Source organism: Quercus robur, chromosome 4 (assembly GCF_932294415.1).
Source record: "Quercus robur chromosome 4, dhQueRobu3.1, whole genome shotgun sequence".
NCBI lineage: Eukaryota > Viridiplantae > Streptophyta > Magnoliopsida > Fagales > Fagaceae > Quercus > Quercus robur.
Genome location: NC_065537.1, coordinates 4958719 through 4974455, shown reverse-complemented (window position 1 = coordinate 4974455; position 15737 = coordinate 4958719). Strand labels below are relative to the sequence as shown.

The following is a 15737-nucleotide window of genomic DNA, read 5'->3' as shown; positions in this document are numbered from 1 at the left end:
ATACATGTTATGACGATTTGAGATATGAGAAAATCACTTTAACTCACACATAATCATAACTGCTTGATGGGGACTATCACCTTCGAGGTACATCCTATAACTCCCACATCAACTAGAATACATGCTTGCAATCATATTTAAAGCATTTTTTATCCTTTTGCTTTTTATTTTCTTTGCATATTTTTATTTAAGCAAATCATACATGAGCATATAAGAGAGAGGAAAGAAAATATCCAATGATGGTAAGCATTTGACATTCCAATTTTGCTATACTGAAGCACATAAATGTCATTAACATTGCACTTTTGCTATGCCTAGGCATACATGTCATATTATGATTGGCGGGCAACAGTGGTGAGATGATTATTTATGCCTTTCTCTTAGGATTTTTTAGTCCTTCCCATAAAAAAGAGTGATACGAGTGTTAAGTACAAGAGATAACTTAATCTTACTCATCACAAACAAGAGCCACAAAACTCACTTGCTTAGTTGTGCATAGAGATGCTCATCTAAGTTACAAAAGATACAAAGTTTAGAAAACTTTGTTTCAATAGCCATCCAAGGTATACAAGTACCAATGTACACAAAACACACATTGTTTTTGTATTTTTCTGATTTTTTAATTTTATTTTGAAAAACAAACAAATTAAAGACTAAACAACCAAAAAAAAACAAACAGACAACATGAAAGCATGAAAGAAAGATGCATATGCATGAAGGTATCATAGAAGGGTGCAGATGCATGAAAGCATGATTCCAAAGCAGATAAGAAATCATGCAAAGAGAGTCCTACTTTAGATAGAAAGAATTAAAGCAGAGGAAAAACAGAAAAGACAATTAAGATTTAGGCTTTTTTCTCACCCACATAGCACGAGTCTTTGGCCGTGAAGATGAAGAGGCACGTGTCCTAATATGTCTACTAAAGGACATAGAAGAATTAAAATTCTCCTGAAATTGAGTTAAAAAGCTCAAAGCTTTTATTAACTCTCCAAACAAATGTATAGGTCCTTGAGAGGAAACCTGTGACCATCTGGATAATTGCTTATGAGGATACAACTTAAAACAATTAGGACGAGTGTGTCCAGAAACACCACAATGGTGACAAACATGAGTAGTTTTAGAGCTACTTGGCTTCCTAGAAGGAGGTCTAATCTTAGTGGTTGACAAAGACCTCAACTTAGGACAATTTGGCCTAATATGACCAACAATATGACAATGATGACAAATAGGGACAAATTTAGATTTTTCATTCAACCTGGGAGGAGTTTTAGACATAGATTTAGAGACTTCAGCATTAACATCAGAATTTTTACTTTTGTCTATCCTAGCAATATTAGCCTTCAACTCTTCTTATTCCTTTTAAATGGAGGAATATAAAAATCTTTTTCTTATGAATTAGGCTCAACAACAAGTTTGGCACTAGTTAATTTTTCAACTTCAATTTTAGATTCAACTAGTTGCTCTTCCAAACTTTTAATTTTGTCCACCTAAGATGAAATTTGATTTTTAAAATTCTCATTAAAATTATTGGCTTCATCCAATTTTGCAATCAAATCATCTTTTCCAAGTTTTACCTTTTTAAATTTAGTTTTTAATTTTGTAGAATATTCAAGAAATTTCATACAAAAATTATAAAGCTTGCAATAGGCATCTTGAATATCATCATCATCATTCAACACAAGATGATGCACATCAAAACGATCAAGAGATTCCATGACAACGAGGGTCATGGATCACACTCAGGAAATTAATCCAATCAAAGTGTACCTACTCTGATACCACTTGTTGGGAAATTTAGACCCCGGTTGATAGAATTAACAAATTTGAAATCCAAGTTGTTAATTAGATTTATTATGAATAAAATTTGTTAAAACAAACAAACATCAATATCATGTCAATAATGAATGCAGCGGAAAAGTAAATAAGACAAGATATGATGACCCAAGAAAACCAATGAAACAAACTAGTTTCACAGTAAAAAACCTAGGGGAAAACCTTCCCAAAAAGCAATCCACTATAGTAAAAAGAAGTTTCAGATCTAGTACAAAACCTTTGTCCCTAGACTCAACAATCCTTATAGATGAACTCACAGCAGAAACCTTCTACTACTTTAGAACCTCTGAACTCCTCAATATATGAACGCCACTCTTTTTTTTGCACGGATCCCAATACGTGACTAACTCCTTTGTACGAATCCCAATACATGACTCACCAATTGCGCAGATCCCAATACGCGACTTAATCACCAACTAGAAGAAGATATTGGTTGCAAAGTTCTTCACTTCATCAACAATGAAGATCAAGAAGCACTTGGTTACCAAACCCTAGGGCGCAAAGATGCAGTAACTTCTTTCAGAGAGAATAAGGCATCAGTCACTTTTTGCATATGTTCTCCTTGTATTCTCATATGTGACGGCCTCTAAGATAAGCCTTATATAGGTCTAGGGTTGTGAGAAAAGAAACCCTACACAAATACATAAGCTTGGGCCAAAAATCAGATTTGGAAATCTGAATTCCCGTAACCTCGATCAATAGGGAGGTGTCGAGGAGGTGTCGAGCTTTAAATTTCGACTGATACAGCTATTGAGAATCTATCGAGGAGCTATCAAGGAGACAGGATTTTCTCGATCGATCCACCAACTATCGAGAGGTGTCAAAATTGTGATAACGATCAGCTGAAGAGCTTGATAGATAGCCTAGCTATCGAGAGGTGTCAAGTAGCTATCAAGTTATCTGTCCGCAGGTGTCTAGCTATCTGTCCAGTTTTAATGAACTGCTTTTCTTCACTTGTTTCTTGGTCCAATCTTCATGGCTTTAATACTAGACTCGAACAACATGTTTCTTGAAGTATTAAGCACATCCTAGATCTACCTAAATACAAGTAAAGTGCGTTTTGTTAAAGAATTAGCCAATTACACAAAATATGTCCTTAACATATGGGATGCTAGTGAAGAAGGTGAAGTGGAAGCTCATCTAGAACTTTATTCTTCTGCTTATCTTTATTAAATAAATGGAAAAAAGTTATATTTTTCTTCTTTTTGGGTGCTCCAATTTCTTATGCATTCTTCATCAAATTCCACATCCCAATTGATTTATGGTACTTGAATTTCACAACTTATAACCCTTAAAGCTTGGATCATACCTATAAACACATACTTCTCACTATGGTTATCTAGCTTGGACTTTTCTTGATCTGGTACATGCATATATGCAATGCACCCAAACAAACATAAGTGAGAAATTGTAGGATTCTGTTTGCTCCAAGCTTGCTATGTGGGGTTCTTCCTCGTACAATTCTTATGTGAGACAAAAATGAGTCAAATAGACTACATGCGTAGGTTCATCCCAAGCTTCTTTGGACATTTTCATGCTCTTTAACATTCTTTTGGTCATGTTACCACTTACCACTATCTACCATACATGTTGGGATTTGAGAAACACCTTCATTCAAATATTCCAATTATAAACAAATATAAAAAATTGGTAACCCATGAAAATAAAAAATGTTGCCATCTAGCTGGAAAAATATCATTCTCACCACGAATCTACTAGCTTTGATACCATGTTTTTGAAGTTGGTGGGTCTTTACATAATCACATTACCAAACACTAATACACCACATATAATGGAAGAGACACACACTCTCAAAGCACACCAAGGAAGGTAGAATGAATGGAGAAGAGGATGAGAACTCTTTGTTTAGAATGGAGGAAAGCATGCATATATATACTATACCATACAATCTTAACTTCCACTATATTAAATTACATAATTTCAAATTTTAACTACTCCATAGAATAACTTTTTTTTTTCTTATATTAATGAATCAGAGAGTTTTATATTACATATGGCTTGTAGGTACATTTGGCATGACATGGAGAGAAGAAGAAAATAATTCCCCTCTTGTTATATTTCCCTTTTTCTCCTTTATTTTGAAACAATAATATAAATGATCATGGACAATTGGGGTTTCTACCTGGACCACCATAATAAAAGAGGCCTCCATAAGTTAGGATATTATAGCAATTGGGTTTCGACATGAATGTCGTAGTTTTTTGGGGACCCCTGAGAATATGTAAACCATCAATGACATTGAGATTTTTGAAGAAACTAGCCTTGCGGGGCCCTTCTTCTGCCAAATGGCCACTGCCCATTTGTGTTGTGGTGTGTTGCCCTCCTGAATTATAATTTAATACCTCTCCTCCCCATCTAACTCTTGCAGCACTATCAGACAGGATCGAGAATATGGAAGATGGCCAATATCCAAAGTCTCTGTTGTTAATTTTCAACCACCAGTCTCCCCTTCCATTAACGTCCTACCTCATTGCACATATCATGCAAATCAGTTTGTAATATTTTGAATGATAAATAAAGGTATAAAGACTAATGAAAGAGAAAACAAATGAATCTTTTTGTGTAGAACAACAGCTTAAATTCACTGACTTAAAATACAAATTAGGTAAAAAGAAATTTCGCATAGAAAAAAAAAACTTTAAATTTAAAAAGTTGTATATAAAAATACATAAACCGGGAAAAAATAATTTAAAACATACACTGTTTTAACTAAAATTAGAAGAATTTCAAACATATTTATAACATTTGTTACTATGAATTTTTCTTGAGGAAAAAAAGTACATATGATATGATCATATATGTCTATCTAAAAATTAGAATTATTTAATAATGTAATTAAATTGAAATATTGTACTATACCTTCCAAACATAGAACTTGAGTGCAAATTGGTCACCATCATACTTGGAATAAGGGGTGACTCTTGCACCCATCGCAATCTGTTTGTCAAGTTGAACAAAGCCAGGGCACATCAAATTGTAGCAACCTGTGCTTTGATATCCATCATCCTGTAGCCATGATTAAAAAAAAGACGCTTTCAAAAAAGAAATAGTATATGTAAACATGGCTAGTGCTGGCAGGGAAGTCAAATATTAATACACGTACAGTCCAATATAGGAAGAGTCTAGTGTTTCTATCTTGATATAGATGTTCGTAAACCTGGTTTTCCACACAAAATAATTTAAAAAAAAATGAAAAATTATTAGTAATTAATTATTTAGCATGCGCCTAAAAGAAAAGATGATGATGAAATTATATATACCATCGCGCCGGCTTCAATGGAATCATAATCTTGACCATATTCACCCTTTTGCAACCAGAATTGAGATAAGCTAAACTCATTTTCTTCCTGGGTATGGGGGTTCCACAGGTTCATCTCTGCCATCATTCCATAATACTTATCTCCAGCCTCACCATACGTTGCATACTAGAGACTCAACAAGAAAAATAAAGGTTACGAATGTCGATTTGTGTCCTTCATTATAGTAGATACCATTGAGCTCAAACCTATTAATAATATTGGTTAAAAATTAAGTTGTACCTCATGGGCAGTTAGATCAATTTTATTCTGAGCATGAGGGATGGTATGGTATTTTTTCCTTCCAAAATTTGCTACAGAGCCTGCCTTTAATAAATCTTCTTCTTTAGTTCTTCTTATGGGAATAGTTCCTTCTGGGCACCTTCCATTCAAGTGCCATGGCTGAGTAAATTCGGGCTCGGAGTTTAAAGAGATGTCATTGATTTCATCAAATGAAAACCCTTCTGGGTAAGAACTTGGTCTCATCTATTGCATTTGGCATAGATACCAATGCAAACCGGGTCCATACCATACATACAATAAGTATCAAATTATTCGTGATACCAAATGAAATTTAGTTAATTAAACTAGTTACCTGAATTGTGTGATTTTTTAACAAAGGATGATCAAAAGCTGGCTGCTTGTAGATATCTATACAGTCGATTATATCTCCATCCGGGCTCTGTATCAGATACATTTTCTCATCACACACACATAGATATTAGTCTGAATTCTCAGTGGTGTAATAAAATTACACTGCTATTGTACATGGCAGTCATGTAGACACCATTACCCACAAAAGTGAACGACTCCTCTAAGACTAAAGCAGAAAATACTAGAACACAAACATGTTAAATGAAGTGATTAATAACCTCGATGGATTTAAGAGCGGGCTTGTTAAGGCGCTTTAATTGCTGTTGAACCTCCAGTTTTTGTTTCTTACCAAATATGGTGTTAGTGTTTCTATTTCCAACTGATGACATTGGTATGAGAAAGAACAAGTAAAAGGTCATCTTTACTGCCCTCGACCACCTCCTCCCACTTCCACAAGGCGGAGCCATGAGTGACTAGCTAATATTAGAATCAAGTGGTGGGTTTGCGGTGTACAGAGATGTAATAGCTAGTTTTGATCGTCCCCTTTGCAATACTTAAACGTAAGATTTAATAGCTATCTTTGGCTGTCCCCTTTGCAATACTTAAACGTGCATTTGTTCATCCTCTTTGAACGGTTTCATATCCTATTTATCCATATATATATATATATACATACAGACTTTTATAATAAAGATCACCCTGTTGTAAGTACAAACTTCCTATTTAATTTGCTATTGACAACTACGATTCTTTTGTTTCTTTGTCTTTTTATAGGATTGGTCAAAATTTAAGGGAAATGATTCATCCTCTTTGAACAGTTCCACAAGCTAAAAATTTTGGAAGTTTGTTATTTTAAGTTAAAATTAGAGAATTTTAGATAAATGAGAAATTTTGTAATAATTTAATTTTAGGATTGTTTCTCAACAATTTCAGAGGTATAAAAGTTACGGGCTAATTTTGAGGTAGAAATTGTGAGAGAATCTCTTTTTTATTTTTTTTGATTTGAAGGAGGAGGAGAGATAAGAATGTTTGTTTGTTTTGAAGGAAAACCTTGTGTGAAAATAGTTTTCCATGTTTTCCAATGGTTGTTAGCGTAAGAAAAATGAGTCAAAAGAAAGATCTTTGGTCAACATAAAAAGTATGCCTCATTTTTAGAGATTATTTTCCACTATTTTGTTTTGGTGGAAAACAACTTTAATTTCATGGCAAACTAAATAAGGGAAATTCAGAGATCGTTTTCAAACACATTTAAGGTTTCAACCAAACATAAAAAAATTAGATAGTGTTATAGAAAATACTTTTTGAAAAATGACTTATTTTCTAGAAAAAATTAACCACAAAGCAAACAGGCTGGTGGTAGTGGGAAGTGAGAATAGATGAGGTTTAAATTTTGTAAAATAATTTTATTTTACCTCTGCTAATTAATACACCATTCAATTCACATACATCAGAATGTAGAAGTTTAAGCATAATAGAATTTCTATTTGACTTAGAAAAGGGTTTCTCTGTCATCTTTGCTTGAATACAAATCTCACATTTCTTTTCATCATCATGCTTATAAGAAATCATACCATGCTTTGACAAAAATTTCAAGTATTTGAAATTTAAATGTCTTAATCTGGCATGCCACGAATACGAAGAATAAAAAATATAAGCACATCTAGAAACTTCTTTATTAATAATACTTAGTTTGTACATGTCATCAGTAGTATATCCCTTTCCTAAAAATATCCCATTCTTGGACAAGATTAACTTGTTCGATTCAAATACAGCTTTTACACCACTCTTACATAACAAATTGGCTAATACAAGATTCTTCTTGATATCAAAGTGCTAGGTTCTAAAGACTTAGGAACTAATGTATTTAGAACTCTAATGTGTAATGTTGGCAAACCATGATAAAAACAGGTTGTTTAGTCTTGTTTAGACTTGCTTAAAGTTGGGTATTTTATGTAAAGTTGGGTTCAAGCTGATGTAGAATTGATAGTGCATTTCGGCCTGGCTCGTTCAATCGAAAATCGGGCAGAATATGTTTTTCTGCAGAATTCCAACTCAGCCCTACCTCATTAAAACGTTTAGGGTTTTATGTTTTGCCCTAGGTATAAAAGGCAAACCCTAGCCACGTTTTAGAGGTTGCTCATATTGCTATTTGTGTGAATTTCTTGTGAGATCTAGAGGTGGTTTTCTTTACCCAAGCTTAGGATTATCAAGAAGGAGATTTCTTCAAAAGCTTGATGATCATTCAGTTGCTGCCATAGAAGCTTAAAGAAACACAAGCGGATGTGCTTGTACTTGCTGGAGAATCCAAGAAAGAAGGAGTTCGTGGTCTCGGAGCTTACATTTGGTCGTGTCAGTAAGTTTCTACTGGTGGGTAGCAATAGGATGTTAGTGGTCTAAGTCCTATTGTAAAACTTCAATTCTTTCTAAGTGAATTCAGGTTTACCTTGAGAATAGCTAGATTAAATCCTCCCTAGGTTTTTACCGATGTGGTTTCCTAGGTCATCATATCATTGTGTTATTTATATTTCCGCTGTTTTGCATGATATGATTGTTTGATTGTGATAACCTAGATTTGGAATTTGGACTAAGTAATAACTTGGCTAATTGACTAGGTTAATCCAATTGTGTTTTAAGGGATCTAAAAACATACAAGTGGTATCAGAGCAGGTTGCTCTCTTGTTGTTGATCTTTTGATCTCTGAGTTGATCCTTGACCCCAGTTGTTATGGATAATTTGAAGTGTCTTTTTGATCATGTTTCTGCTCATACTTCTGTTGATTTTATTGATGCCTGTGAAACTCTTTGTAAGGAATTATTGAAATTTGTGAAAAATGCTAAGAAATTCAAAGAAGAGTTAAAATTGGCTAATCTTGAAAAAGAGGAATTGATTGTTAGATTAGCTGAATCTAATAAAAAGAATGAATTTTTGAGAAATCAAATTTCCTTTCAAGATGAGAAGATGAAAAGCTTGGAACAAGAGCTAGTTGAATCTAAAGCTAAAATTGAAAATTTAACTAGTACCAAGCCTGCTGTTGATAACAAAAGTGTTTATGTTTCTCTTAAGCCTAAAACTGAGAAAGTTTATTTCCCTCCTTTCGAGAGGAATAATAAAGAAAAGGCTTATTTTGCTAGGTTAGACAAAGGTAAAAGTTCAGATGTAGAATCTGAAGTTTCTAAACCTACTGTTAGAGAGCACAATAAATCTGTTTTTGTGCCTATTTGTCACCTTTGTGGTGTTGTTGGTCATATTAGACCAAATTGTTCTTTGTTGAGGCAAGAACCAAAGCCTGTGATTGGAAACCCCATTAGGAATACTGTTGTTTCTAAATTTGTTCCTGTATGCCACTTTTATGGTGTCCGTGGTCACATTCGTCCTAATTGTCATAAATTGAAATTTAAGCATTTTGTGTTTCAGTCTAGGATATGTGATGATATTTCTCCTGCCATAAGTCCATACAAATTGTTTCATATTCTTTTGAAAAATTTGATCTTGTTGGCTTGTGAAAGGAATTTACAAGATTTTAGTCTTTCTCAAAAGATTGGTGTAATCCCTTAAATACACTCTGCTTCACATGGATTTTCACCTACAAAGCCGAAGACTCGTGCTATATGGGTGAGAAAAGATTCTTTAAGGTGAGTGTTGTTTACTTGTCCCTAATTTAATTCTTTCAATTATTTGTGGACATGTTTTGTTTTTGTTTTTGGTTGTTTTTTTTTTAAGTTTTTTTTTTTAAATAAAAAAAATCCAAAAACATTGAAAAATTTCAAAAAACAAAAATATTTTATTTTGTGTCTTATTTTATTTTTCTTGAGAATTACATGAATTATGATATCTCTCTCTTGTTTTAGAACATGATTAACATTGTGGAGAAACTTGAATAGTATGTGTTATATAAGTGCTAAGCTTTTTCTGATTTTGTGTGAGTATGTACTAGTTTGTACATGTACTCAAGGGTTAATTCAAAAATTGATATTTCTTGATTGTGTGCCCTCTATAGCTTAGTTAAGTACTGTCATGCATTGCATTTGCATTGTTCATTTAACGTGTGCTTTTTGTTTTTGGTCATAAATTTTTTTGAACCAAAAAGATCTGTGTTTTGTATTTTATATCTTGGATTTATAATCAAGGATTGGCCATATTATCTTTACATAATAAGTTTATGTACCTTGTTTAGCTTGGATGAGCTTATTTATTGCCCTTTACTAGTTTGAGCTTTGTAGTGCTTATTGTGTGGGAAGATGTTTATAGTTTTTGATCACATGATCTTGATCTTGAAGTCACGTGTCTTTGATTGTCGTACTTTAACTTATTGAGAAAGACATAAATAACCATCTCACCACTATTTACTAGCCAATCATGAACACCTTAGTGCATATCATAAGATTTTGTGTTCGAAAAAGTATAGCACATGCACAAAAAGAACATGAGGTGTAGCCTCGGTTTAAATGTTAAAATTGGTGTGTACATTATTGGACTTAAAGTTAAATCAATCAAATAAAATTGGTGTGTACATTATCCTAGCTATTTTAATAATTTTCTGCTCAATTAAAATTGGTGTATACAATATGAGAAAAATCAAGAAACTTACATGATTGCAAGCTTATGATCTAGGAGATGTGAGAGTTATATAATATAACTCTTTAGGTGATAGTCTCTTTCAAATTCTATGTGATGAATTTTGTAGACTTTGTGTTTGATTTCTATTCACATATCACCTCACATGTATCTCAAGCTTTTACTAGTTGCACACACTACACAGGCTACTCTTTGCTAAACTTGGTACATTATATTGTGTGTGATTTTGTTGTGGTCATCCAAAATTTAATATTCCTTGATTTTAATGCAAAATGTGTTTAATGATTGAGCTTTAAGGACAAATTGATTAAAAATCTTGTTTTTGGAAGATCTGGGTTGAATTCAAGTGTTTTTGAAAAACTTTTAATCTCATACTTATGCATTTTATTCATAAAACAATGTGCTTCGAGGAGTTTCTGCATTAACTTACTCTGTTTTCAAATTTTCACTTTTCCAGATTTTCGATTGATCGAATCTGTCTCTCGATCGATCGAAATTGCGATAAAAATTTTTGGTTTGAATCTGCCTAGCTCGATTGGCATTCGATCGATCGAAACTGAAAAATTTCAGTTTTTCAGTATTTGACCAAAATTTTTTTCATGCATCATTTATGTTTAGGATTTACATGCATTGCATTGTTTTTGTGTCCATCTTGTAGTTTTACAGTCATATCTCTCATTGTTTTCACACATAGCATGCATACACTTTGCTAAATTGGGTACTCAACTTGATTTAAAAATTGATTGATTAATTTTTGAGTTATGTACTTTTTAGTATATGCTATTTTTGTGTGAACTGCAGATAATATTTTTCTTAAGAGATATGATGGATAATCAATGTGCAAATATTTTCTCTACTCATGTAGTTGTTTATGGGTCACATAGTGTCATGTTTGCATTTATTGAAAGAGAGAATATGTTTTCTTCATATGTATCCTGAACTTAGTTTTTAAGTTTGGTTTGTGTCTTTTTACTTTTCCCCTCCTCCTAAATTTTTGCTAAAACTGTTTTTACCAAAACTTGTTTTGTTTTTTCCTATTTTTATAGGGGGAGAAGCTTGTTTTTACCCTTTGTTGCTCTTCATAGGGGCAGTTGTCTCTATTTTCTATAGAGTTGAATTGTTTTGTGTTTCCTTAATTCTCTATTTTCTCTTGACTTTTGTTGCGTTTGTTGTCTATTTACTCTTTGTATGAGTTGTCTTTGCCAATACGTGACAAAAAGGGGGAGATTTATTTGAGATATGGGAATATGTGTGGAAAATACAAGAATGTTCTGTTTAGGGGGAGTTGAAATTGTTTTTGATGTATCTAATTTAAGGAGAGAGTTAGTTTGCACATTTGTTGTTTTTCTATTTTCTTTCCACACATGCATTTATGCGTTTTATTTAGTGTTTCAGGAAATATACAGGTTAATTCAATTGAGTTACTGTCTACACTTGCAACTGATGGATAGTAGTTAGGATTGGATTTGTTATAATGAGCATTTTTTTGTAAAAGGCTTTCCATTGTAAACTTTGAGCTTTTAGTTATGTTTTGTCACGGATTGCTAAAGGGGAGTTTGTTAGATTCTAAAGACTTAGGAACTAATGTATTTAGAACTCTAATGTGTAATGTTGGCAAACCATGATCAAAACAGGTTGTTTAGTCTTGTTTAGACTTGCTCAAAGTTGTGTCTTTAACGTAGAAAAAAAACATTTTGCCAAGATTTGATCGATCAAGCCTAAGCTACGATTGATTGAGCCAGGCCGAAATGCATAATACTTTCTACATTAGCTCGAATCCAACTTTACATAAAATGTACAGCTTTGAGCAAGACTAAAACACTCCTAAACACATTTTTTTAATCATGGTTTGCCAACAATACACATTAGAGTTCTAAATACATAAATACCTAAATCTTTAGAACTTAACAAACTCCCCCTTTGGCAATCTGTGACAAAACACAACTAGAAGCTCAAAGTTTACAAAATAAGAGCCCTTTACACAAATAATGCTCATAAAAAAAATTCAATCTTAACTACTATCCATCAATTGCAAGTGTAGACAGCAGCTCAATTGAATTAACCTGTATATTTCTTGAAACACTAAACAAAATGCATAACCACATGTGTGGAAAAAATACAAGTAAATAAAGTAAATTCTTGATTTCAAACAACACATAATAAAGACATATATCAATGAAAAACTCATAAATATAAATCAATAAACAGTTGAAAACAAGTAACATATAAGGGAAAAAAAAAAAAAAAACTCCCCCTAACATGAATATCCCATTAAAAACATGGCAAGAGCTAAAAAGCTAAAATACAATGTGAAGCCCCTAGATACAATCTAAACTCCACAAGCTTCAATCACTCCCCTTGAAAACAAAAACTCTACAATGTACTCCCCCTTTTTGTGACAGAATGCCAAAGGGCAAACAAAATCCATCATCAAAAGGGAGGTGGTGTGGAAGAGCGTCTAAACTATGCCAACTCCGCAAGCAAGGCATGGATCTCATCGAGCACGTCCACCAAAATTTGTCCATGAGCCGCCTGAACAGTCAAGACATGATCCAATGTACGTTGAATGTCTAAATCATCTGAAGTAGTCGGTGGAGGAACATCAACATTAGCAGTAGCAGCACCAGATGTCTCAGCAGCATCAGCACCTGTAGAAGAGGGAGGAGGGAGAACAGCACCATATGACGCATCTCTAGGATGTGAAGGAGCAACCCTCAAGTCAGTAGCCCTTTTTCTAAGGAAGGTGGTATTTATGGAAGCAACAACATGAACAGGCTCACCAAAAGGGAAACCACCTAGACCCAAAAACAGCAGAATCCTATGAATGAAAATAAGATGAATAAGCACATGCCCTATGGCAGAACTCCTATGAACCTTGTTCAAAGAATGAAGGAACAAATGTGGGAAACTGATAGATGCACCAAAAATGAACGCATACAAAAACACACATCGCTCTAGAGGGATGGTGTAGAGATAAGAAATAGGCCACAACGAATGACACGCTATCCTAAAGAAAAGATAGGTAGTCTCGGTAAGCTCAGCGGACGTGATTCGAGGATTAGAACCCCACTGGATAGACGACATGACAACATCTAAAAGAGGAGACTCATTATAGGGATAATCAGGCTCCCGAACAACCGAAACCCCAAGAGCCTCAGCCATTACCCGAGTGGTAATGGTGAACTCAATACCTCGTATCCAACTCCTAATAAAGGTGTTGGAATCATAGACGTGGCAAGAGAGGTTCGAGAAGAACTCTCAAATCAGGGCGGTCGGGGATGGATGATCTATCTCTAAGAGAGGCAACCAACCTCTAGACTCAAAGTTAGCCCTAATGGCCGGATCAATCTCATCTAAAATCACAGCATGCTCAATCCAAATCTTACGCTTACAGTTCAAAGTCTCAAAGGCCTTTCTGCTTCTATCATTCCTAAACGCCTCACTCTTAGAGGGAGACTCAGAGGAAGTGAAAGGGGTCCTATGGGCTCTAGTTTTCCTAGGCATGGTGCTAGGATAAGGACCAAAACACAAAGCAAAGGAAGAAAAACACAAAAAAATAAAAATAAAAAATAAAAAATACCAAGGGTAGATTGCAAGTTAGCACATGAAAAAAATATAGAACAAAAACTATATGATGCATGAACAATTTAAATGGCATGATGCATGTCCTAATGCAGTGCAATTAAGTTCAAATTCACAAAATTGGCTTGAGCATAGAGTTTTTAACATAAAAACCCCAAAATTTTGAAAAACGACTTGATCAATTTGAAAGATATTGACTAATTGATCATCATACAAGATAGATTTCAGAAAATAATGATCAATTACATCAAATGAACAAGCCAATTTCATCAATTTAGCCAAATTTGACCAAAATCCCCAATTCAGGTCAATTACAAGCCCTAGAATTTTCAATTTTTCACAAAGCCCCAAATTGATCAAATTAACCAACATATATCATGAATATAACAATATAGGAACAAAACCCAATGATCAATTTCAGAAAAAGAGGATTGATTCAACAAAAATCCCAATTTTGAAAAGTTCCGAAAATCCCGCTAAAATGCATGAGTTTATGCATGAAAACGTGAAAATAAATGCAAAAGGAAGGGTATAAAGGTCTTACTGGCCTTAAGAGAGAAAAACCTTGCAAAAATTTTGGTTGAAAACGACAAAAAATCCTCAGTGGAGCCTTGCCAAGTCGGAGAGAGAGAGGAAAGTTTGAAATTTTTTTGAAAAAGTAGGTTTGAAATAGTCCAATCTGAGTTTAAAAAAAAAAAACCTAATTCACGAGTTTCGATCAATCGAAAAACAGCTTCGATTGATCGAAAAAGACAGAGACTTGATAAAAAAATTTAAAAAAATTTTGATTGATCGAAAATCAATTTTGATCAATTGAAACATACAGAGGATCTCTAAAACATATTTTAAAAAATTTCGATTGATAAAAAAATAGAATGGATCAATCAAAACTGGCAGAGGCTCACTAAATTTGAGGAAAAACACAGTTTTTGAAAAAAAAAATCAGAAACAACTCAAAGCATTGAAATTGAAGAACAAAATGCATGAGTATGTGATGATGTGATTTTCAAAAACAAGAATTTAAGCCCAAAATTCCCAAAATCAAAATTTCTTGCATTCTCCACAAATTTTCAAACATCAAGTTAATTTTGCACTAAATTCAAGGTATTTGCAAACACTTGGTTGGTCAGACCATAAACACACACAAGAACATGTACAATGTTTAGCAAAGAGTAACTTGTGTAGTGTGTGCAACTAGCAAAAGCTTGAGATACATGTGAGGTGATATGTGAATAGCAATCAATCACAAAGTCTACATAATTCATTACAAAGAATTTAAAAGAAACTATCACCTAAAGAGTTACATCATATAACTCCCACATCTCCTAAATTAAAAGCTTACAATCATGTAAGTTTCTTGAATTTTTGCCTCATAATATACACACCAATTTTAAGTATTAAGCAATTTAAACCAAGGCTTCACCTTATGTTCTTTTTATGCTTGTGCTACACTTTCTCGAGCACAAAATCTTATGATATACACTAAGGTGTTCATGATTGACTAGTGAACAGTGGTGAGATGGTTATTTATGCCTTTCTCTAAAAGTTCAAGTCCGACAGTAAAAAACATGTGACTTTAAGATTAAGACAGAGTAATCAAAAACCATAAACATCTTTACCACACAACATGCACTACAAAGCTTCAACTAGTAAAGTGCAATAAGTAAGTTCATCAAAGCTAAACAAGGTACAAAAGCCATGTTATGTGAAAATAAATTAACCAACCTTGTTCTCAAAAACCAAGAAGAATAGTACAAAACACAATTTGCTTCCTTTTTTTTTTATTTATTAAAAAAAACTTAGAATGAAATGCATGAATGTTATGCAATGGAAATC

The 15737-nt window shown here is 33.5% G+C and overlaps 1 protein-coding gene across 1 annotated transcript; it reads right to left on the bottom strand.

Annotated features, from left to right (window-relative positions):
- Positions 1–4017: 4017 nt before the first annotated feature.
- Positions 4018–13481, bottom strand: LOC126721227 (uncharacterized). The gene is made up of 10 exons (XM_050424279.1): positions 13385–13481; positions 12881–13114; positions 6023–6123; positions 5746–5832; positions 5394–5636; positions 5115–5279; positions 4958–5011; positions 4714–4860; positions 4197–4316; positions 4018–4065 (listed from the first exon to the last, which is right to left on the bottom strand). The coding sequence occupies exons 1-10, from the start codon at positions 13479–13481 to the stop codon at positions 4018–4020; spliced, it is 1296 nt and encodes a 431-aa protein (XP_050280236.1).
- Positions 13482–15737: the final 2256 nt, after the last annotated feature.